The 25,949-nt window shown below is 43.7% G+C and overlaps 1 protein-coding gene across 1 annotated transcript in view; it reads right to left on the bottom strand.

Moving 5' to 3' along the window:
* Positions 1 to 323: 323 nt before the first annotated feature.
* LOC147706487 (alpha-2-macroglobulin-like protein 1) overlaps positions 324 to 25,949 on the bottom strand; it is a 287,367-nt gene continuing 261,741 nt past the window's right edge. The window contains exons 33-35 of the mRNA XM_086929620.1: positions 17,671 to 17,739; positions 4,040 to 4,142; positions 324 to 370 (exon numbers count right to left, since the gene is read on the bottom strand). Coding sequence (XP_086785746.1) covers positions 324 to 370; positions 4,040 to 4,142; positions 17,671 to 17,739 — 219 coding nt within the window. The remainder of the gene's footprint in view (positions 371 to 4,039; positions 4,143 to 17,670; positions 17,740 to 25,949) is intronic.

Below are 25,949 nucleotides of genomic sequence, written 5' to 3'. Positions count from 1 at the left end.
GAACAGTAGATGTTTCAGCACCCAGGCTAATGTGTTGCATAGCTAAGTACATATAAGGTCCCAAAGGCGAGACCGATTGCATTGCAAATGCTTGTTCATCCATTTTCTGCTGTTCCTTCTATCATCCTTACATCTCTTCCCCTTGCGTTCTCTGTTCTCGCGCCTCCTCCTTTCTCTTTCCCACGCCCCCTTGTCTCCTCGCTTCATACTACCATTCATTTCTTCCTTCCCCTCATCATCCTCCCTCTGTCTCCTCTCATCTAGTTTCCTCCTCCAGCTGAGTCCCTTTCTTTGGCTCAGAGTATCAGGCAGGAAGTGGAGACTTACGTTTTGGAGCAGGGGGCTGAGTATTCAACGACAGCGTTTTCCTCTGCGTAAAAAACAAACAAAATATAATGATTATGATTGGACAAGTGCATGCGTGCCTGTTCGGTCACTGATCTCTCTAATGACTATTTCACTCTCCAAAAGAAAGTTATGCCTATTTAACCACTCGTTGCCAAAGTCAATAGGCCTGGCCTTGGCAAGCTTGTGCGATAGTCCTATTTTACATACATAAGAAAACATTGTACTTTGAAAACCTGGCCGCCATATTCTTGCAATAAAAACTCTGCGGCTGATTCTAATTTGAACACAGGAAAGATACTATTGGCTTTGAAATACTGTAACGCGAAGACATCATTTAAGTACAAAAGGAGCTTTAAAAAATAAACAAGGCATGGCAAAGCCAATAGATCTGGCTATCAGGGGCTAAAGAATGCAAACGGAAACACAGGCTTGCACAAATGGTGTGGTAGTGATGGTGGTAGGAATGGTGATGATGCTAAACGTAGTGACAGTGAAAGGGGGGAAACAAAGGGAGCCTCTCACTACATGTCATTACGGAGAATGGGCCTCATTTACAAACGTTGGACGCACGGCAACGCAGCGTGCCTTCCTGCTGCGTTGCCGTACATCAAAAGAAAAGGTCAGGAATGACTGTATCTACAGATAAGGTGCAGTCCTGTCCTTTTCCCCTGCGCCGTCGCACAAACAGCAGTCATGCTCCAGCGCAGAAACAATCCCTGAAGGCATTTTCCTCTTTCTATGCATGCTGCAGAATGCAGCATGCATAGAAAGAGGAAAAACGAGCTCGAAAAACAGTATTTCTCCTCATTGCGCCACTCCTACGCCTCCCCGTGGAGGCATAGAAATCTGATGCCGCATTCCCAGGTTTACAATTCACCCACAGCAACACCCACGGAACGCCCCTTTCACACAGTGTTCTGGGTGAAAGGAGAACATATTAACAAGGCCATGAAAATCAATGTAAAGTGGCTTTGGTGGCCTTCTCAATATGCTGCGGAACATTGCGCCACCGGAGAATCAAAAAAGTGACGCTCCTGTGGCTCAAAAGTGCAGCCAGGGCCTCATAAATGAGACCCACTGTTTTTATTCCTGGGCTTTTAACTTACAAACCATGCCTATCAAATGTGTAAGTCTAATTAGCTCAAAGGAAGCAAAGCAATACTGCAAGTCTTGGGTGGAGCCAGGGAAGGAAGAAGTTGTCCCCATATCAGGAGTCACTCTTGTGGCTGGAAGGGTGCAGTTTTAGGGATCTGTCCTCAATTCCACCTTCATGTGGAAATCAGTCTTGGGCTGCTGGACAGGAATGCAGTGAGAAGGGCGGGCATGAGAGACGCCCGACCAGGCCCAATGAAGTAGGCAAACAAACCTGTGAGCTCTACTGTTAGGTCACTGCTGTACAAAAAGTGGTAAGCTTAGCACTATCATGCTGGAAAAAAAGGAAGCGACAGCCACTTTGAATATGCTTATGTTGGACTGGTTGCACCTTTTTCGTGGACATGCCCTTTTGCTGATAAGCTGCACCCCGGATAGGTGGGCACGAGTTGGGTGGCCATGTGATTATGATGTGCTCAGTAGGGATGTTTTTCTGTTGCTGTTTTCTGGCAGTGTCTATGGACATGCCCTTAAGGGCATATTTACAAGGTAATTGCACCAGTGGAACGTCACTTTTTCTGTGCATCATATTTACAAAGCAGCGATCAGCCACTTTTCGTGGATTAATGCCGCTTGTAAATATGGGCTTTTGATTGGTGCAACGACTGTTAATACTTTTGTTTCTCCTCGTGAAATGCCATTAAGGATTGCCTATGTGCAGGAAGGTGTCTCTTCCTGCACAAAGACAATCATTAACCCCTCCCATGCTGATGATGAGCTCAGCTCATCATCAGCCGCGGTGTTCGTGTGCTGATGACAAGCTGAGCTCGTCATGGCCGTTAGAACGCTAACACGCGGGGCTAATTTCCCCGCTGTGCTGAGCGTTCTAAAGAACGGACGTGGGCTTGACGAGCTCAGCTCGTCATCAGCACACGAGCACTGTGGCTGATGACGAGCTCAGCTCATCATCAGCACTGTGGTGCTGCGCTTGCCCCCACCCCCCAGCGCAGCTGGGGAATTTCCCCCGCTGCGAAGGGGTTAAATAGTGTCAATTTGCTACTTTCCTGTGTGCTGCAAAATGCTGCACAGCATTATTGATTGCTAATGTGCAGGAAGGAACACCTATAGTCAACAATGTTTTTGACATAAACAGTGAGCTGACATACAAGATAAGGCTGGCTGCAGCTGATCAGTTTAGGGTTCGTAAAACCTACACCATTCAGTTCACCAGTTTCGACTATTTAATGGCACATGATGTGGAACTCACATTCGATCATCTGGAGATGTAGTGTCTCTGTTTTCAGAAGAAGCATCTGTTCTCATTTGACTAGATATGGGGTTGACTGAAGTTTGTTTACTAGGGCTGGGGAATACAGCCACATTAATATCCCAAGGGCGATGGGGACACAGAACCTGGCTGTGTCAGTGGGATTGAAATAAACTGTGAGTGGTATGCATGATGCGAGTAGTATAAGCTGTGTTACTGGTGTGAGTGACAAGTGGTGTGACTGGTGGTAATGCAAATTATGTGATTGGTGTATACAGTGTGATGTGTGTGCAATGTGCGTGGTGTGATTGTTGTTGGTGTGAGTGATGAGAGTGATATATGCTGTGTGAATGGTGCGAATGATGTAAGCAGGGTGGGTAATGTAGACAGATTTAGCATTTATTGTCAGTGGAATATCATTTATGAGTGGGGCACTGTTGGACTTGATCTTGTCTCAATTGTCACCCACAAACCTTTTGCCTTCAACCGTCCTATTTTTGCTGAATTCGTTTTTGTTGGCCATAGGCCTTTGCACACTTTACCACTGCTAACCAGGGCTAAAGTGCTTGTGCTCACTCTCTAAGTCATGGTAAAATTGGCTTACAACTGATTGGCATATTTAATTTAAATATAAATAACCCTGGGCGGAGTTCACAGTGTTGCACTACGCGAAACTCCGTAAAGTGGAAAAAAACTCTGCCGCGCTACACGAGCCCCACAAGCGGAGGAGAGCGATAGAAAAATGCTGTTCGCAGTAACTTTCAGTTCTGGGTGCTTGTCCTCACTGTGCAATCATCGCTAACAGCACCATGCACAGTGCAAGCGGGCGCTGCTTTACTTTCTGCCGCTCGAGTAGATTTTTACTTGAGGGGTAGCTTTCTCAACGCGAACAGCCGAAGCTGTCTGTAGCTGAGATCTAAAAAGTAAAATATTGAAGTGTCCTGTGAAGTTGTCATCCCTAGATCTTTAGGCAACATGACTTTCAAAGATGTTTTTGAGGGTTCCGTTACTTACAAATACCATTTTCTCAGCGGTGAACAATCTTTGTCATTGAATCTACACAATGACTTTTGCAAGACACACCTTAAAACCCTGCAGCAAGCCCTTCCCTGCATTGCTATTTTGCAGTAACAGAACCAATGATGTGGGATAGAGAGGCTTCCAGGAAGTGGAAGTGGGTGTCCTGCTATTCAATATGCTAGAAAGTCTGGATCTGGCCTTGCTTAACATTCAATTTTCTGGTTCAGTGCGGGCAATGAGATTACTTGGCTTTATAAAATGGTTCCTGAGATGCCTGGCTAAGCACACAGTGAAAGAGAGACCTGTGCTCACCTGGCTGGTAGTAGTCCATCACAGTCACTGAGGCTGGCTTTATGTTCTGGACGACCACGTCTTGGATCACTGAGAAGCTGATTGTGTGGACCTTATGTGGTAGCTAGATGAACAGATGAAAAGAACACAAGATAACTCCAGGAAGATAAATGAAGAAAAGAATGGATTGGATGAATGAAGGATGGCGTTATGATCTTGTAACTCACTCACCCCCACCTTGGCACATACAAAAAATGTCACTTACCTGAAACCACCATGTATGTTTGTATCATGTTTTAGATTCACATGCTATAAACATTCCCACCATTTAGTGTTGGCCTCACAAAATTGCAAGCTGCTTTTGTTCAAATGTGTTTTGTTGGCCATCGTCTCAAGGCCTAACTAGAATGGTTCATCCAGGCATCACACTCAAGTTCACAATGCATTTATGTATTTATTGTGGCTTTTGTGTAGCACAGAAAAGGACAGAGGACCTACAGAGTGCTTTACAACTTCCAACCACTAATTTGCAAGGCAGTAAGGAAGGAGAAAGCAGACCCAATTTATAAAACCATAATAGGTGATAACTTAGAACGCATTATATATGAAAGATTTTGGAGCGCTAAGAGTGGTCTTTCAAGTTTGGACTGGACCTAGAAACAGTAAGGTTGAGTTTGCTTTTGATGTTTTCAAGGGAGACTGCTGACCTGATTACCAGTGGAATAGATTTCCAGACCCTCGGGTCACTTCCTGAGAAATGACATGTAAATGTGTAAATGTATTGTGACTTATATAGCGCACGTATCACCTGAAGGCATCAAGGCGCTTGCCTTGGGAACCCGTCCTGGCTTTTCCCTGAGAGATAACCCCTACTGGGCATCCCCAAGGTGAAAGCCAGGCATCCCGCAGCAGGTGGGCCACCGTAGTGGAGATTAAGCAGCTATTGCCCAGAGTTGCAGCGTGGGACCCCATGATTAGAATAGGCACCGAGGCGAGAATTATCGAGTCCGTGGACATTTTTGGGTTCAGGACCCTGCCGCGTCGGGAATTGAACCCTGGTCCCGGGCCAGACCTCTGCATCAGAGTCTGCCGCTCTAATCAGTGAGCCACACTTCTCCATGCACAAACTATTAGTGACTGGCGCTGTGACTTCACTTCATGCCACTCGTAGGCATCCAACCGCAATCAACAAAGCCATGAGTCAATATTTGAAATGTGGTTGTAACAGCAATGTAAAAACATGAGAAAACACCGATGAGCTGAAGCTACACAGCATGTTCCATCTGCAGGTTTAACACGACTACTTGATGCAACCATCCTCAAATTGTCATTATTTTGATGGATAGTCCATCTAAACAGCAGCAATCTGTGGAAAACTCATGAGAGCCAATGGTAATGGAGCACTGGCGAAAACCCATCCTCTCCATATAATTTATGATATATTGATGGCAAGACCTCTCACTACAACAGATAAAGTTATCTGTAACAAAGCATAAAAAGGGCATTCACTAGATCACAGATGGTGGAAATCCACCTTACAGTCTGATAACCAACAATGCAAAGTCAATATAAAAGAGATATGATCTGCCAGCAGGGGCCGCTGCAAGTATGGGCAGTGGGGCCAGGTGAGGGGAGATTTCGAGAGACACATCAAAAAAGAGGGGAATGGAGCAGATCGCTATGTAGAGATTTTAAACCTTCGGTCACCCGGTGATAGACAAATGAAGAGTCAACCGGGTAGAAGGATAGCTTCACGAGGGAACTTTCATCTCCCGATATACACCACAGGGGTGAAAACTATACTTAAACTAAAGGTATATGTAGAAGTTGAAGTTAGGGAAATTTATAAAGCGCACCTATACCAAAAAGGATCATGGCGCTAAGGCAGTCGGCAGCAGACAGGGTGACAATTAGACCTCAAAAGCACTAATGAATAACCAGGTCTTCAAACCTTTGCGGAACTCCAAGTAGGATTGAGAAAATCGAAGATTGTCAGGGCGAGAGTTCCGAAATCGGGGAGCCAGGAAGGAGAAACTCGACCCCGTGTTTCTTCCTAACAAAACGAGGAACAACCAAGAGATTCTTGGAGGAAGACCATAAATTCCTAGAAGGAGAATAGGTTGGAAGCCTAGAAGCAAAGTAGAAGAGAGCTAATCCCGCTAATGATTTCAAAATAAGACACCCTAATTTAAATAGGCATCTATGAACCACGGGTAGCCAATGCAGTTGCCTCAGCAGCGGAAGGGCATGATGGAACCTGGACCGGTTATAAATCAGCCTAGCCGCCTGATTTTGAATAAGCTGGAGTCGGCGTAGTTCATAGGCCGGAATACCAATATAAAGAGAATTGGCATAATCGACACAGGAAATAACCAGGGTGATAAGGATAGCCTTAAGAGCCTCAATGGTGAAGAAACGGGAGACCTTGCGAATAGTGCGGAGGCATAAAAAGCAAGAAGAGACGATCATACTAATCTGGGTGTGCATTGAAAGATCGTCACTGATTTTAATGCCCAGACTCTTTACCGATTTAACAGGAGAGGGGGCAGGTCCAAGGGAAGGGGGCCAAAAATTAGAAGACCAGGGATTGGATGAGCCTCCGAACAAGACTAACTCAGTCTTGTCGGGATTTAACTTTAGTTGGTTTAAGCTCATCCAGTCCTGGATAAAAATCATTGTGTTTTGAAAATGGGAAATAGAGTGAGGAGAGGAAGAAAAGGAAAAAATAAGTTGAAGTCATCAGCGTAATTAAACACTGTGACCTCCCGATTACGTAAAGCCAAGTTTAAAGGAAAAATGTAAAGATTGAAGAGAAGAGGGCAAAGAGCAGAACCTTGGGGGACACCACAAGAGACTGTACGAAAAGTAGACGAAAAAGGGGAAAGCTGAACCGCCTGTTGGCGGTTCTCCAGGAATGAAGAAACCCAGCTCAAGGCCACATCGAAGAAGCCAGCTGCCTGGACACGGCTGACCAAAAAGTGGTGGTTGACCGTGTCAAATGCCGCTGAGAGATCGAGAGGTACAAGGGCCTGAGTAGATCCACGGTGGGCACTTACTCTCAGCTCATCCAGCACTGCGAGAGTGACCGGTTCCGTACAATGAGTAGGACTTAAACCAGCCTGATAAGGGTTTAAGTAGTCAGAGGCCTCTATGAAAGAGCTAAGGCAGTTGGCGTCATGTTTTTCCAAGACCTTACCAAAAAAGGAAATTAGGGAGATGGGTCGAAAGTTTGAAGAGATAGTCGGATCAGCTCCCGCCTTTTTAAACACTGGAACGATCATAGCTGATTTAAAAAGATTAGGGACGACGCCCAAGGCCAGAGATTTATTAAGGAGAGTAAGCAGTGGATTGACACAGATCGAAAAATTTCACGGAGGATACGTGAAGGACAACTATCAGTGGGAGAGCCAGATTTAGTGGAGATCACCAAACTGAGAAAATTCTCTGTCAATATGGGCGGAAAGTGTGATTAGGAATGTATACTAGGAGGGGGAGAGGGAGAAACGAAAGAGGAGGACAGAGGAAAAATATGGGAGTGAATACTGGAAATTTTGGTGAAAAAATAATCATGGAGGGAATCACACAAATCCTGAGAGGGAAGAGGTTTAGCGGTTACTCGATCGAGTTTAGAAAGACTGTTGAGAACGGAGAAAATTTCCTTGGGCTTATTAGGGGATGATAAAATCATTGCGGAAAAATATTGGGTTTTAGCAGTATGGATGTCATTTTTATATTCCCTAAGAATGGTGAAATAGATGGTTTTATAATTGGGGTCATAGTGCCGGCGCCACTTTCGTTCAGCCTGTCAAAGCTGAAGTTTCTTGGCTTGTAGAAAGGGGGTAAACCAGCTATGCGCGTCATGAGGACACTTAAGCCGAATCGATCTCCAAGGGACCAGTTCATCACAAGATGGGATGAGCCAAGAGTTAATGGCCAGAGCCAGGTCGTGGAAAGAGGAGTCTGGGTTATCAGCATAAGCCGGACTGAGGGTGGAAAGCGAGGAGCAAAGAGAGTCAATATTAACTCGACCCCAGTTTCTCACTTTGACATTGGCGGGTAAACGGGAACTCGTCACAGGTTTTAATAGCAGGGAAAAAGAGACCAAGTAATGGTGAGACCACAAACAAGGAGAGACTGAGAGTGAAGAGATATCCAAATTGACCGACCAAATTTGGTCCAAAATATGGCCAAGCTTGTGGGTAGGTGAATGAACCAGTTGTATCAAGTTCAGATTAGTAAGCAGATCAGAAAACTCCTTAGAATGAGAGTCCTCCATGGGAGCACCAGTACAATAATTAAAGTCACCTAGAATCACTATCCGCGAGTTGTTTACTATCAGGTTGGCCAAGATCTCGCTCACTAACGAAGGAAAGGCGAGCATAGATTGGGGAGGACGGTAAAACAAAACACAAACCAGAGGAGGAGAGACAGATAAGGTTTTCATCACTAAGTAATCAACAGCAGGGATCGTCGGGGAAGGCATTAAGAAAAAAGACCATCTAGAATGGATGATGGCAGCCACCCCGCCCCCACTTTTACCTGTTGCACGATCTGAACGCAGGAGATAGTAGTTTTCAGGAAGAGCCGCTAAAATATCTGCAGAAGATGCAGGGGAGAGCCAAGTTTCGGTAAGAAATAGGCAATCCTTGTATCAATACAAAATTCTGTGATGGACCCCTGTGAAACAGGCTACTTCTAATCCAGAAGGTAGAGCAGAGTACGAATATAACCCTCATCGGTAAATGTAAAGAAAGGGAGTCCTAACCCTAGAGCATCAAAGATAAAGACCATATCTGGGCCTTTCCCTACAGCGTAACTGCCAGTTTTACAATATAACGTTATCTAATGAGAGGAATGACCCCATATGAAATTCTGTCCTGAAGAAGGTGGAGCTGTATATATTGGTTTTCACCACTGAAACCCATTGACGCCTGTGTTAACTAAGGAATTCAAAAAAAGCCAAGAGACTTCTAGATACAAGGGATATTCCTGTACAAATGGTTCCATATAAATTACATAGGGCTATTGGATCAGACTGATGCTTAATCAGACAACCATAACTGTTTTCCTACTGGGGTTTTATATTTTATGCTTTGTTTAACGATTGTGTCTTTTGTTTTTATTACTGTCTTGTACCTTGGCACCACACACAGTGGAATGTATAAATTGTGTAAAATGTTTTAATATATTGATTGCATGTACCTTTCGGTATTATTTCCGAAATTTTAAATTTTGAGACAAAAGAGAATCTATATAAATAAAACAGTGTAAGCATTACATTTTAGTTTGAGAGTATACTTAGGATTCGTGTCGGTTTTAGTGGTAAAGTGGGTGCATGGTGAAATCTCTGAGTATAATGACTGTAAGGATGGTGTGAAGACTTGTAAGATTTTCCTCCAGGGATTTTCCTATTGGCTCGAGATTTCGAGAGACGACCACGAGGGAAAAATAAATAAATAGTTAATTCTCCCTCGTGGTCGACTCTCAAAATCCCCCCTCACCTGGCCATCCCACCCGCCGCTCTTTCCTATAGTGGCCGCGCCTGTGTACCGCCAAGAAAGCTTATTAACAAGAGCACATTAAAGCTCTTCCATAATGTCATTGCTCTCACCAGAAATCTTCACCCCGTAGACACAAGTTATACTCTTCTTCCCCAACATCTTATAAAATCTTTCATCATCACACTAGCATATAACTTTTCTAAAACGATGAATGCTTCATTCCAGTGAGGGATACACCCATAAAATGTTAAACAAGTGATAGCCTACCCTTCCTGCTAAAACAAGATATCCCCAGAGAAGTGGTAAATTCTTTTTCATCACACACTGAAAGATGACATGAAATTGGAGGTCAAAGGAGACTTGGTGATGAGCTTGGACAGCTGTTCTACAAATAGCTTATTGTCTCCTGGTAGGTAAGAAATGATGAGAGACTAAACTGGCTCTGTGTTAATTATTTTATTTGTAGCCCAAGGCATTGGAAGCTAGAAAATTGGTTATTCATTTCGAGGCTTTTGAAGCTAGTGCTCTTTTTGTGGATGAGGGTTCTTCTACAGCCTATTTCTTCTTTTCTATCAAGGTGGATGATGTAGTGGGGCACCAGGATGTTCATCAGCTGCTGAGATGATCCATTAAGGCAAGTCTCAATTAAGAAATTCAGATCAAGGTGGTTGGAGTGGATAAGCTCTGCAATCTCCACGCTGAGTTTTACTGCTGATCTGCAATTATGGAGGCGTGCCTTGATGGTGACGTGTAAATCTGCTGAATACGTCAGTTAGAGATTTGATGTCAATCAGGTTTTCATGGTGGATGTCTTTGCCCTTAGGCGCTGCTGTTCCTTTTTTTAACCTGGAATGACTGTAATGTTGTGCGTATCGTGTGTGATATTTGACACTGAGCTGGATTCATATTCTTTACATAGATACTCAATGTCACTCTTAAAGAGAGGGTGATCTGGTTCTTTTGAGTCTTTGTTCCCTATTCCTGGAAGTTCAAAAAAAATCTACTGTGAGTTTGGTTGGATGGCTGTTTGAAGAAGGGTGAGTTGATTAATGATGGTGTTGAATTTGGCTTCCCAACTGGTGGTTGTGCATTTAAGTATGTTAAGGAATAGCTTTGCTTTCTTTTGTAGTGAGTCAAAATTTATAGGCTGTTAAGATTAGGGGAAGTGCTAGAATCGGTGATCAAGATGTCATAAAATGTATCTAGCTAGATTTTCTTAGCTCATCATGAGGTTGGTGAGAGTGTGCCACAGTTGGTGATATCATTGTGTAGTTTTTGGATTCAGCAGTGTTGAGGTGGGAAGATGAACAATGAGGTAATTGTTTAGGGTGGAGGCAGCGGGTGGATGTTTGTAGCTGTGTTGTAAAATAGAACAGGAGAAGAGTGGGAGCTCTGTTGGTCATTGGGAATTTCAGGCTCTGAGAGGAGAAGACTTCAGAATTGGAAGAAATGCTTGGTGTAAACTGGCTGGATTTGGGAGTGACAACAAGGTGGGTTAGGAGTTAGCGGACCTTGGAATGGGGCTGAGGAATTAATATGGTAGGGATACAGAGATTTCACAGTAGTGTAGTGGTCTGCTGGTGTGATCGAGGAGACCATGTGGGAGTTGGCAAGAAGAGATGGTCTCTTTGTTGGAGTTAGAAGAAATGTGGTGGAGGAGAAATAGCTGGTGTGCATGGAATGGGAGGGTATTGATAACACTGTACTATGAACTGGAGAAGAGTTAATAATTTGGTAGGCGAAGTGAAGAAGTAAATTGGGTTAGGATTGGGGCGAGAAAGGATGAAGAGGTTGGGGTGCCAATGGTGACTGGCTTTCTAGACACCACAGGAGAGTTTGGAAGTGTCCCTCCAATTTTGTAAGCTTTTCATCCATGCCTTGGATCATGATTTTGCTATTACTGAAGGTGGAGATTGTTAGATTAACATAAAAGGAAGGAGAGGGTATGGAGGTTACTTTCCATCCACATGTAATTTTGGAGTTACGGCTGACGTTCAGGTTATTCTTTAAAAGCATTTCCTAGAGTGACATGTGCATGAAAGGTCTATTATAATACCACCTGTGGGGTGGCAGAATTGCTTAGTAATGATCATTTCTAGGTATTCTCTGATTAATGGGTGTTTGAAAATTTATGTTGCATATTTCAAGAATCCAGGCTTATAAATGATCTAAAATGAGTTTATTTTGGTAAGTGGCTGGTTACAGGCAGGGATTCAGTTGAAGCCATGTAGAGTATGGTCTGTTCTGAAGGATCTTGAAGCTGTGCCAATAAGAAAACTAGGCATAGGCATATTGAAAGGTGGAGGGTACATAATAATGTTGAGAAAGCCCCAGTGATATAACAAGCAGGCTGTGAGGATGCCAGTGAATAACATACAAGAAGACGAAAAAGTGGTGATAGTGTCAGTAAGTAGTCCGTAGACCTAGTGCGGAGTTCAAAGACTGAAATTCGTTCGTTGTGCAATCCTGTGCAGAACTGGTTTCATGTTTATAGCAGCACGGGGCCTGCCGCTCAAACGGGGAGCAAAAGAGTGACTAAGCAATGAACAAATAACACAAGGTGTAAGAGCGGAGGAGGCTTACATTAGGCAACAGACTCCAACATTCTGCCTCACTGTGTAACATATCTGTATCCTGTAAAATATGCGACCTGATTAGATGTTTGTTCTCTATTTTGTAGAAATGAGGCTGGGTCTAATATAAAACTACATTGGAATAAAGGCATCAAATAGTCTACTGAAGATAATGCATGTGCTGTATATTTGCATAATATGCATCCACTTCCAGACCGCATTTTTCACTCCATCAGTGTGTGGAGTAGAGGACTGGAACAAATAAGGAACAAAGGAAAGTATGACAACACACCAGTGCTTTGTTAAAGAAATCCATGAAGCCCAATAAAGACCGCACCTTGCATGGTAACTCTCCATTGTTCTTAATCGTTGCTTGGTTACATGGGTGGTAATGGTGATTTCATACACCTAGTATAACAAGTTATTTATTGGTGCAATAGTTTTATGTGGAGGGATAACTCTTTTTCAACCTTCAATTAATACATCAATGAAAAAGTACCTAAAAACAGTAAGGACAAGGAGCTGATGGTGAACCCTCTAGCAACATCTACTGCCAAGCCAGGAGCAATCCTGATGATGAAGCATGCCACCTCTCAGTGTCCTTTAAGGAGCATCCTAATAGGGAATAAACTCACAAAACCTGGACCATGTCTACTGAGAGCCCTACAAATGTGTTCTTCTCATAATCGGGACCACGAGGCATTATTTATGCATCTATGTGGATGGTGCATTTGTTAATTTTGGCTGAGGTTCATTCATTTGCTTGAGTTTCTTCATTTCAGTGCCATGGCTTGGCTTAAGGCTGATCTTTGGACATCAGGTCTGTTTTGATTCAATGTGATCTTTCTTGGAGAACTTTAAGACCAAGACTGTCTAATTCTCGCTTTCAGCACAAAGCCAGACTGACACGGGCTGCTACTCTACTTGAGGTTTTGATGTGATTTTTGGGGCAGATTAAGAGAACCCTTTGAGGTTTATATTGTTAATATGACTTCTGTTAGTGTGGCTTCAATGGAAGTTTGTCTACTTTCATTTTATTTTTCTGGCCCTGTAGAATTTATGGTAGAGATTAATTGGTGATCACTGAGTTGGTAATTTTGATGGACATACCTCGTTGTAAGCATCCTTCCGACCATATCCTCATCTCTCTGTGCTGAATGATAAGAGTCTTCTTCCTCAGCAATAACTGCAGAAACTCTCAAATATTTTTTTGCATTTTGTGCTCTATATTTACCCTGCTCATTCTCAAAGCTTCTTGGGTAATTCTGTAGGAAAATCTGATTCCACCATTGAAATGTCACATCCAGCCAAAGCATCTCTGTTTTCGAAGCACATTTGGTTTGGTCTTGCTCGCTGGGTGAACAAAGTTTGGACAACCTACACTTGTCTTTCGAGGTAAAATGTGTGTTGCACTGTGGGCTTTGCTTAAATAAGTATTTTCCATAATTATTGCGTCCACATTTGCCTGGCTACATTCTCCTATGACCCGAATTTCTCTGTGCTTCCTCTTAATGGTACCTTTTGTTTCTCACCTGTCCAAGTATTTCTGCACTGCTCAAGATGAGTTTTCGGTGCTCTCTCCACCGAAGTAACACAGTCTGGTGTCTAAGTCCATTTGTGGAAAAGAGGAATTTGTGCCCAGTGCATTGTCAGCTTTGGTCTGACACTTAGGTGGTCATTAGGATGTCGGGTGGATCGCCACCGCCCGCATGGGGGCGGACAACAATGGCACGGAAAGGCATGCGGGAATCTCTTGCAGGGGCCCCTTGTGGGCCCCCAGGGATTCTGGGGGATGGGGGGTGCACATGGGGGGTACCAATGGTACCCCCCTGCATTTCAGTTTACAACGTGGCAGGCACCACTTGGTGCCTGTCACGTTGTGCATTGTAATGCATGACGTGCATTTTCAGCATTACGGCGGGCGGTGCTTTCTGCACCGCCCGCCTCAATGTTAAATATGCAAAAGCGCCCGACAGTGTGGTGGCGCATCCTAATGGCCCTCACAGGACTCCCGCCCTTATGGCGGGCTGTCCCTTTTTACTTCCAGCCTGCCATCCTAATGTGCCCCTAAATGTCTCACTCTGTTCACTCAGAGATAATGTCCCCCAAACAAACGTGGACAAAAACCCCTTGCAATTTTCAGAACCGAACATTAGGTGACGGGGTTATGCACAGCATGTGAATCTACAATAAGACATGTTATAGACACATGTGCTTCCATAGTCTGTGATGGGATGCTTGGGCAAGGACCGGAAGAAAAAGTAACTGCCATGAAAGGGAGGAAGAGGGACTGGGTGGACATGAAAACAAAGGAAGAAAATACATTGAATTCAATAGCAGGTGTAGAAGGGAAAAGCAGATTAGCTCATTAGTAAATGAAGAAGCTGCTACAATGGGAAAATAATAAAGGTGTGGCAACTGGAACTGCAATAACAATCAACAAATTATCACACAAAGAAGGTGAAGGCAGGAAGAAGGTCAATTAAAAGGATAAGTAGGAACAATAGTAAAGATAAACACATTTGAAAAGATTGAGTTTGGTGCAATAGAAAGAGCTGTGAGCTTGACCAATGCAAATAAGAAGAAAGATGAAGACAGGAGCTAAAGAAGGAAGATGAAGACAGCAGCTAAAGAAAGAAGATGAAGACAGCAGCTAAAGAAGGAAGATGAACCCATCACCGCCGAAGGGGAGATTCAGCCCCTGTGACGTTTGTAGAAGATGGATCAGGAGCTGGAAGGAGATGACACATTGGGACAGAAATAAACATGGCTGAAATGTAATGTAATGGCACTCAAGTTGTGGGTCCATTGAAGAACGAAGGGTTAAGTTGACTTTGTGGAGGTTTTAACATGTGATTTTCATGTGACACACAGAGGTCACCAGCAAGCATTTCAAATCACCAAGCTTTCCTGCCAGTTTTACAGACGGATGCAAGTAAAGAGGTGAATCAAGACATGCAAGAAATAACTGTTCCAATCACAACAAATAGGAAGATGATGTCATTCCAAGAAAAGAGGATTGACACGTGGAACTGGACTTAGGACGGGCACATCAACACCAGAAAGAAGATGGGACTATTAATTGGAAGAAGATTGAGGTTATGGGAACATAGTGCAAGATGGGAAGGGAAATAGTTAATTGGGGATGGGGTAGGAAACGACGTAAAGTAGAATGGTGAACAGTGATGCTAGCAATAAGTTAAGAAAGTAGCACAAATAAAGAAGGTTTGATGGATTCATTGGGGAATTAATTAGATATACCTGGCAAGACAATATGGACATTAGGAACAGGAAGTAAGTAATGTATAGATAGACTTCATGCAACAACACACATCAAAGGAGATAACAAAATATACAAGGATAAAAGATGACAAAAAAACACTGATGTTGTAATTCAACAGAACCTGCACGGACATTTAGCTTAGCTTTAGGCTCATCAGGTTCCTCAACTTGACCCATGTCTGCCCCAATATAATTCTGTAGAAATTGACTAAATTGTATGTGGTGTATGTCCGGATTTTTGCCTTATCTGTTTTTGCTGGCTTTAGAACTCTGTGTACCTTACTCCTGCCGCCCAGTAGTAAAGTGCCTGCGGTTCTCCTTTTCAACATGATGAAACTGGTGTGCTCCCAATTGGCATATATGATTCACTTTTAAGCCCCTAGTATAGGGTACAAAGCGTACCCATGGCCTATAAATTAAATGTTACCAGATGACAGCAGCACCTATTGTGCTATCCACTACAGTGACAGTGTAAAACATGGCTTCACGCCTACCCTTGGAGCCTGACTAAAGCAGCTTTAGAGCTGCAATTTAACCCGTCGAAATTAACCTTTTGACTGTCCTACATCTTCTTTTTTAATATAAATAATTCACTCCTAAGTAGGCCTTACTGCCCATAAGGCCGAATGCAAGGTACTTAAAATTAAAACAGGTACAAATGTAATTTTAAACATTCCCTTGCAGTGAAAAAGTCCCACTGTAAATTAATTATTTAACTTGAATGATTACGAGCCCATAGAGGGGACATTGCTCATTTGCCTTGGCAATCCTCTGGTGTGGACGCACAGGTTATGCACAAGGGTGGAATGATTTCACCGTCTCGGATTTAAGTAGGGAGGGATATGTGGGACATTTGCTTTAGGGAATACATGGAATGCAATGCAAGTGGGTAGAGTTACCCATGGAACTTTTATAAAATTGGTTAGGGAGGGGCCAGGAGCCACCCATACCCACAAACTGGTGCCGGCATAAATGTTGCATCCCCAGTACCCTCCTCAGAACACTACTGGACCTGTGGATGAACACAAGCTGATTGAGCCTGCTGTCTGGGTCCTGAGAAGAACCCTGAAGGAGGAGACCTTCTCTCCCTCTTGTACCGAGGGCAAAGAAATGGATTCGAAGGGTCATAAAGTTGGCCACCTGTTTAAGCTAGAGGGCATCCACAAACTAAGAGGCCTTTCCTGCTAGTGTTCAACGGACTCTTTCCAACTGTATCTGCCCTGGACTCTACTGGAAGCTTCTGCTGGAGTCTTGACCCCAAGTGCTTTTCCTGAGTTCCTGTAAACCTGGGCTATATCAAAGTGTATTCCACCAAACATTCTGAGAAACCTTGGACTTAAAATCTGCTTTGCTCCAAGGAGCTCCAGAGGACTGGGATAAAGCATTTGAGCTTATCTGATGAAAGTGCATCCTCTCTGCGCTGACAATTCAGGTTTCCCTCGCTTGGAACATTTGTACAGCAGCAATTACGATTCAGTGGGACCTCACAGAGAAGCGATCCGGCTTTGTAGAGCCCTCTTCCGCTACAGTTTACAGCCTAGCCCCATTGTAGGAATCCAAGCTCCAAAAAAGGGACTCAATGCATGAAATAAAACTTCAACAGTTGAAGGTGCTAAAAGTACCCGCCAGGCCATGGACAATTCTTGAGCATAAAATTCAAATTTGCCCCGCTCAGAGCTTTACCGCCAAAAGTAAGTGGCTTCACAGGGACCCTTTCCAATGGCTAGCTGACCTTGTGGAGCCCTTCTTGGTCATAGCCTGCTGTCTTGCCCTGTTGAAGATTCTGGACTTTGATTTCAGAAACTAAGCCTGAAGGTAAAGCTTCCAACTGAGTCAAACTTGGTTTCTGAAGCCGAACTATGCTAAATCACTGTCGGACTCAAATCGTACCTAGTTCCCAGTTTTCCACGACCACTTGCCTTGTAATGCTTTTTGGTGTTATTTTGATTTAAAGCTTTAAAAATTCATATCTCTGTTTCTCATGACTAGAGTTTTGTTTTTCTGGTGTCATTTTATGTATTAAAATGGTTTCTAAATTAGTTTGGTGTTTTCCTTGTGTTGTGTTTTGACCTTATTACTGTTTTGGTACTGCATAACTACTTTATACAGTACCTCTGAGTTAAGCCTGTCTCCTCTGCACCCAAGATCCTACGGGGTGGACCTCAAGTTTATTTAGTGGCTTCACCCTGGCAAGGATTGTGATTATTACTTGAGGTGTACCGATACACCCTAATCTAATACAACAATTTCCTACAAACTCTCACCAAAACAATAAAGCAGGTCCCCGTGAGCTCACCTCTTCCAGGTAGATGGAGACTAAGTCCGGTTTAATATCTACTCTCTTCACAAGCGGGTATTTCAGGAGCTGCAGAAAGAGATAACACAAGAGTACATCATTTGCAGTTACAGGGGTTTTGCCATGTGGGCGCACAGCTTATTCAGAGTCAAAAACCACATCCAATGGACAGAGAGTAGCCTGTGGTCAAATCATTGTATTAGGTACTGAGGGCCCGATTCACAGAGCTAACTTAAGACAAAATCCTAAACTTACTACTTTTGGTATTCACAGAAGTTAGGATTCTGTCTTAAGACAGACTTAAGACAGACTTAAGTTAGGATTCTGTCTTAAGTTAGTTCTGTGAATCAGCCCCTATGATCTCAGTTGCGTGTTTTCTGTACATGACACGATTGGCTCTTCTGCGGTCCTACATCTTGTCAGAAGTAGGGGCTGTGCCACTGTGAGAGAAACATTTTTAGTCAGGTCCCAATCAACCTTAAACTAGGTACAGAAGAAACTCCTGATTATCTTCTGCTGGATGTCATGCATGCTGTCTCTCTTACCTCTGTTGCATCTTTCTCCCCACCTCCCTTTTTCACTCTTCACTCATTCCTTGTTGTGGTATGGTGCTTTTCATAGCTCAGGATGTCTGTAGAATGTGTCGGCATCTGATGATGCGTGAGGGTGAAACTGAATATTCGTGTTAACGGAGGAATGCAACTGAGTGGGAGTCCGTTTGGGTGTAGACTGTCATGGTCGCTGATGTACCTGATTTTGTCATTATTATTACGGAGAACGTTTGTCTTAACAAACCTAGGTTCCGCCTCATAATATCTAGACACTTTCTCTGTATCACCAGTGTTTTTGCTTCTTTGTCATTAAGTTGTCAATGCTTCCTTCACTATATTTGTCTACTCATCTCTCTGTCTTTCTAACTCCTTCACTCTTCCCCCTCACCAGCTTCCAATACCATTCAGTTTAATTTGCCTCAACATTTCCTCCACGCTTTATTTCCACTGTTTATCACCCTCATAGTCATCACCTGTCTTTCTCACCATTTCCACCCTCAGTCCTACTTCAGTGTCCATGCCTGCCCTTCTCTCTCCAACTCCTCCTGCTTACCTTCAATTTTGCCTATTCATTCCCTGTGTGCCTCCCTATGCATTTGTGGCTCCTCCTCTCCTTCCTTCACTGTCTCCCTCTCCCTACACTGCTCTTTTCTTATCCATTCTTCCATCAGTACATTATATGTAACCAAATGTTTCTTTCGCCCTGAATCTCTATCCTCACGCGCTGATTCTATACCTGCCTCATTGTTCTGCCTTCCTTCCGCTCACGTACTCTTTCAACCCTCTGTTCTCTACTTGTTCTTATGAGGTCTACTCTTACAATTATTAGATCAGTGAGGTAGTCTAGAAGGAGTATGAAGGGATTCAGGGTGTGGTGCAGCGGCCAAGGCGACTGATGGTGGACGCTGGGGATCACGGTTCGATCCCCGGCTCTGGTGGCAGGGGTCTGCCCAGCACCTTGTGACTCTGGGCAATAGCTCGCTTACTCTTCTCAGCGGCCTCAGCGCCTTGACACCTTCGGGTAATTGTTTGCGCTTTACAAATATAAATACTTGACATTTTAAGTGGTGGAAGCTAGACTATTGGCTGTTGGGGTGGCAGTTGATGGGGCTTAGACCAATCTGCCATGGATTCCGATGTCAATCCTTTACATGCTATGGCCCTCGCCATTACCAAAATCCAAGAGGACCTTTAGATTGTGCATCCGGAGAGCACCTTTTTGTTAAAGAAAAAGTCTTCAGAATCAGCACTTTTCAGTAGAGAATAGCAAGCACCCCTTTCTAGCGACAGGCAAACAAAATCAGCATCAGGGAGCGCTTTGACACAGCTCAGTACAGCAATTGTTCCTGTGGAGTTTGTTGTCTGGTGGTTGATCACCTTTTAAGGTCAAAACCATAAGATCTTCCTAAACAATATTCAGGGGAATGACAGACTGTCCAAGATTTCATGGATCGTTGCCTTTTGCATTTTTTGTCAATGGCCTACTTGCTCAGGTCACAGCAAAAGTGTTGTTTATTTTTTCCCATTTAACCAATGAAGCACTTGTTTTAGCTATGCTTTAATCAACTGAGACAGTCCTTTAATAGTATATGAAACCAAGTTCATAAAGCCCATCACACATAGTTTGTATAGACGCCAAGCCAACTAGGCCCGACACATGGGGTTATTAACCTGCGGGCAAGGCTCCAAAGATTTTGGGAGTTAGCCACCTATTTTCAGCATTTGAGAGCAATGTGTGCTGGACTGGCAAAGCTGCGGGTGCGGCATTCTATCAAAGCCTTTGAGAGGAACCCAAAGGTGCTCTAACCTTAGCAATAAATAGACCCACTATCTGCAACACTTGGATTAATGTGACTTTGCAGACAGAAGCGCAACAACAAATAGAGATAAATAAAATGTACTGTCCTGCAGGGTGTTTGATGTCTCAAAGAGTCTGTGCAGTTGGGTCTCTTAAAAATGCTTTTCTCAAGAGGAGAAAATATCCGAAGCAACAAGAGTGTTGTGCCTTTTCTTTGGCAGGAAGGGGGCGCTATCTTAAAAATGCCCGTACTTGCAAAAGAACTAGGAAGCTCATCTCAGATGGGCAAACCTGAGGTGGGTATATCTTTCCCAACAGAATGGGCCATTATTCCTTGTCTGTGATCCTGCCATCAGGCAGAGACCTGTTACCAACATTAGTCTCATTGACAGCTATGATTATTTTATGGACACAAAGTTCAGTCAATCAATGGCGATTGTCCTACATAAGAAGTCCGAAGAAGAAGCCGTTGGAGGGGTGCATAGGAGACCTCTATCCTCTGGTGATTTGAACTGTGCGGAAAAAGTACTGGTGATGGTGACTCAGCGAGGGACACTTCGGTATTAGAGGTTAGTGACACATCGCTTTTTCTGTAGTCTTGGGAACTTCTTAGTTAGGGCCCGTAATCCTGTAATGTCTTTGAGTGGAGCTATCAAGTACTCATTGTTGCATTGCGATCAGCATTGTATACCCCTGGAAGGAACATGATTAGCTCAAGATTTAACAAGTGTAGCTCTTTCTACTGAAAGCCCAGAAGGGACTGTCCCATCTACATACAAAGAATATGCAGGTGCATTTAGTAAAAAAGAAAAAGCAGCACAATCCCTTCTGTCTCGTTGTGATTATAACCATTCCATTGATTTGGTCCTTGATGCCTAAGGCAGATCTTCCCTTTAACACCAAAATAGGATGTTACTTGGCTGAAAATCTATCTAGAGAAGGATTTTATCAGACACTCAGTATCTCCAGCCGTGACTCCCATTTTCTTTATACTGAAAACTGATGCAGACTTCTGGCCATGTATTGATGTGGGGGGAGCTCAGAACAACAGAATTATTTTATTTGAAATGAGTGTTCACTACCAGTCCTTTATTATGACCACCTGATTGTCAACAAGAATTTAGAGTATATGAAAATCTTGAGAAAATGTCTTCCTCTCTTGCCAGCTAGCACGAAAGAGACTGTGGTCCGGGCCCTGATTTTGTCCCGATTAGACTACGCCAATGCTCTCTTGGTTGGCAGTCCAGAATATCTGGTTAGGAAACTGCAAGTAGTTCAAAATTCGGCAGTTAGACTGCTACTGGGACTCTCATCCAGACAGAGTGTCCGCAACCATCTACGTAACTTGCACTGCCTGCCAGTCGAATCTCGACTAAAATTTAAAAATGCTGTCCATTGCACATTGGGCCCTACATAGGCTAGGCCCTATTTATCTACAGAAGGGATTTGCCTTTTATAAACCCACTAGACAACTTCGATCGTCTGATCAGCTACTAATACAGACTCCTCGGTTTAATCGGCATAGGCTTGGTGGGAGCTCTTTTGTTCGCAAAGCAGGCTTGGCTTCGAATATGCTACCGCTGGCTCTTCGGAGTGTCCAAGACCCTTTGCTTTTCAAGAAAAAACTAAAAACGCAGCTTTTTTAGCTTCTGATCTGAGTGGGGATTCACTTTCTAGAGCAAGCGCCGGGACACTTCGAGTAGCCGTGCGCTGTACAAATTAAATATAACATAACATAACATAGTGAAAATGCAGGCATTCTCAGTTTCTTGGGCTATTTTATCACAATTTCACCTTCAAACCCACACTTATCACCTGGTTATTTACTACTCCTATAACTTGACATGAATAGAGCACAACAATTCCACAGTTGTCAAAGAGTTGTTGGCCAGGAAGGAGACATTTATGCACTGGAGGCATTACTTGAAAGGGTCCCCATGTGTGATCATGGAATTGACGGACCATAAAAACCTCAGCCTCTGATAGTTTACTAAGGCCCCAATTATAAGTTGCACAATACCGGGGTAATGGATGTGTGGTAATATCGCACCAGTACCATGCAATTATGAGTAAAATCTTAAGGAATGGGGAATTACCATGTGGGTCTGATTTTTCACAGGCCATACCACCATATAGAGTTCGTCCTTCCATGGGGATTTAAGGCATGCTCTAAGCACCTGGTAAATGTATGTTCACCCCGTGGGTGGGGTTGGGGAGGGAGTGAGGGTGTTATGAGGAGATTAGGGGATGGAAGGTATTTAATGGCAGGGGGAGCATTGTAGGTTCCCCAAGTCAGAATGAAAACTGAATAAAACATGACTACAACTGCAGCAAAAGTCTCAGGATATTTCAACTCGGTTTTACCAGTCACGCAAAATTGAGTCAGGTTCTCCCACACCTGGAAAAACAGGTGTGGAAAAATTTAACTACTTGGAATCAGGTGGAGAAGAATTTCATGAGATAATTCTGTACCACACGCCTCATAATCAGACCCTAGGTTTCAAATGATTGGCATTCCAGGCAGTATCTGTTCTTTTCCCAATTTTCCAATGAAATCAATAATAGACCGAGGAAGAGACATAGGGGCATATCAGCAAGGACTGGTGAGGATAATTATCGCTGGCTAACGCTGATTTTTATCGTTGAGATAGTGTACTATCAGCAACGCTTAACTCAACAGCGATAAAAATCAAGGCACAAGCTGCCAAATGTGCGATTATCACTGGAAATCCAGCGATAATCGCACAACGTTTGGCGAATGCTTGCTGATAGGGCAGGGCAGACTTAGCCACTATATCCACCTTCCATAGGATATCATGGCTAAGTCCGATGAAAAGCAGGTGTAAGAAAAGTAGCGATAACCGAGGTTAGTGCTACTTTTCTTATCGCTCTGCAGGTTAGCATGAGGCTAGGTTATAGGAGAAATGGCGGTAAGCAACCTTTCTCCTGTTATTCTGGGGAGGAACGCCCACTTTGCATCTCATCGCCGCTTTCCGTCCGAAAACGGCCGCTGAAGCGGGGATAATTGTCTTGATGATATGCCCTATAGTGCTTTATTCAGGCACTGGATTAGGAAAGAGGTGGAAAGAAAAGGTCCTCCTATCATTTAACTCTAACAGTCTAAATTTGAGAATGAAGTGGCTGAAGGTCTGTGACTAAAACAGGAGGCAGTAGATCAGGATGTGCCTACAAAGCCCGTAAATGAGCAGGTGTTAGTGTAGGGTCACCCCCTCTAACATTAGGGCATGCTGAATATAGAAGAACGCAAGACATCCTTTTCTGGAATTTTGTGTGCCCCTCAGTCAGAAAGTACACTTTTCTGTATGTAAATTGTTGTGTCACCTATAGAAACTGGAATGGAGTGGAGAGCAAATAAACAATGAATTTAGGCCCAGATCACTGACTGGGGGTGAGTCTTTAACATTGCTCAGAATTCCGCCCTTCAAGTATTCTTTTTTAATTTGTCAACCCAAGTGGGACGGGTATGCCCTAATATGGGTCCCATGCTTGCCAAGCTACTAGTTACAAGCTGCCCTGAATGATGACAGTGATACCCAAAAACTGATCCTAGGATGCCTGTTTCCGGTCCAGGGAGGACCTAGCCTGGTAGTTTGGTTGGACTAGTTACATGGCGAGCAAAGTCAAGACTGACTTGCATATGGCTAGGTCTAAACTGGAATGGCTTGGCGTTCATAAAGCAATGGATGTTGGCCCAGATCTCTGACTGGGGGTTAGTGTTTGCCATTGTTCAGGCTTCTGTCCACCAATTGTTCCTTTTGCACCTATATTTAGGTCCTGGCAGATCATGCTCATACCAAGGGATTGTTATATCTAATTTTGACTCTCAAACAACCTTGGTCCCCTATATCTAAATATTTCATTGAGGATCTACCTCCTTCAAGTAATAGTACCATCTTATTTGTGGTAGTGTATTACTACACCAAACTGACACATTTTATTCCTTAAGAAAATCACCAAACTACCCTGAATGGGCACAGCATTTCCTCAAGAACATTGTACGACTAAGTGGTCTGCCTGAAATTATAGTAACAGATCATATTGCACAATTTGTGGCCATCTTGTTACCATTAACTTTAAACCGACAAGTTACCATCTGCAAGGAGGTGGGCCGATGGAGAGACTGAACGAAGTCCTCTGGACATGCTCTGACTTTGTGCAGCCTCTGAGTGCATCCTGGAAGCTCCTTTGCCCCTGTACCCATGTCAATAATTAAAGTAGGGTAAAATATGCAAAGTGCTCCTTCATTTCCATTGCGCCAAGCCTCTATGCAACAGAGGGAATGCCGTAAGAGGCCATACTGGCGCTCATGTAGTGCCGGCACAATCTAAATTACAAAAGTGGAAGTTCTGCAGCCTCTTCTGCAATACCAAAGTGCCTCAAAGGGGGAAGAAACAGGCACACATGTCTTTTGTGCCCCCGGGGTACTTTGAATAACATGGCCCCTGGAGTTTTGAGTGCAATGGATGCCACTTGCAGAGTTTTCCTGCATAGGCTCACTGGGTATTTACCTGTCCATGAAACATTTGGGTTCAATCATTTCATTTGACCCTCCCAGTTCATGCCTGCCTCTGTGCCTTCAGTGCTGAAACAGCTCACCACCTTGCAGAATGTAAGTAGTTCAGAAATGTGTAACCATATGTTGGTTAAGTCACAGTAAAATAGATTTGCAGGCAGTAAATGACTACCAGCCTCTTTCATATTCAGTTGGGAATAAGTGTTGGCTATTAACTGCACATTTGTACATTCTGAAGTCTAACCTAACTTGAAAACTTATTTTGTGTTCCTCTTTGTGAATACAGCTAGCTACAGGTAAGGTGACAGTTAAACTTGTACTGCTGGCTTTACCCTATTTAAAACTTGTTCAGAGTGAAACCTACAGGCATGAAGGTACCCTCCTCCCGTGGTCAAAGTTAAGGGTCAACTACAACATGAGGTCAATGAGGTTGCAGAATCTAGGTTATGTAGCGGCCACTTGCAATGTCTCATTGCGTGGAGAGGATATGAAGCCTTGGAGAAGTCGTGGGAGCCAGTACCTTTTCAGCAAACACCCTACCTGGTCTGAGTCTTCCATTCAGCACATCCCCTGAAGCCTTCTTTTAACCCTAGGATCATTAAATGGAATGAGGGATATTGCTAAATTCTTCAGGTGAACGAAGGGGAAACAAGGCAAACATCATAACGCGGTTGTGGAGGTGTAGTGAGACAGACAGAGAAGGAATGCAGAAATCATGAGATCATTGTAGGCAGGGTACAAGTCCTGAAAAAAGAAGTGGGGGGACGCTGATGTCACGACAGGAAGTGACGTCACGAAAGGTGGCTTGCACCATCGGACTCATTGCCTCCCCTCACTCACCCCTTAGATGCGAATGCATCGGAGAACACAGCGCCTGAGCAGCATTCTGAATGAGCTCCGATCTCGCCCCAAAAAAGTGGGGGGACGCCGTCCACCCACGTGGTACCCCGACTCGAGCCCTGATTGTAGGGTTCTTCTTCTCATAGTCTAATCACTCATTGTCCTCCACCTCACTGTTTTGTGTTCTCCATTCTTCTTGGGATTTGTTCAAGGTGTTTTAGAGGGAACTTGGCAAGTCTTCTTTCAAACCAGTACTTGATTTTCTGGAACTAATGTGTGAGTTCCTATCTTCTACCTTCTCCGCATCAAGAGTGGTGAACTTTCAAAGAAGATCTTTGGGTGTTTATGTTGCTGGAGCGGGTATCCAGGCCTCCTTCAAGTTTGTCATTCAATATCATTCTAGAACAGTTAGTAAGTATTGGCAGGAAAGGGAGAGGAAGAGGACTAATGCATTTCCTGGTATACATGAATCAGTGAACTCTTCCTTTGTCTATCTTACACTACTCCATCATGTCTGCAACTGGTTTGGAATGCATTTGGTGGGTATTGAACATAG

Source organism: Lissotriton vulgaris, chromosome 7, assembly GCF_964263255.1.
Source record: "Lissotriton vulgaris chromosome 7, aLisVul1.2, whole genome shotgun sequence".
Classification (NCBI taxonomy): Eukaryota; Metazoa; Chordata; class Amphibia; order Caudata; family Salamandridae; genus Lissotriton; species Lissotriton vulgaris.
Note: the sequence above shows the minus strand (reverse complement) of the source record. Positions and strands in the feature narration are given on the sequence as shown.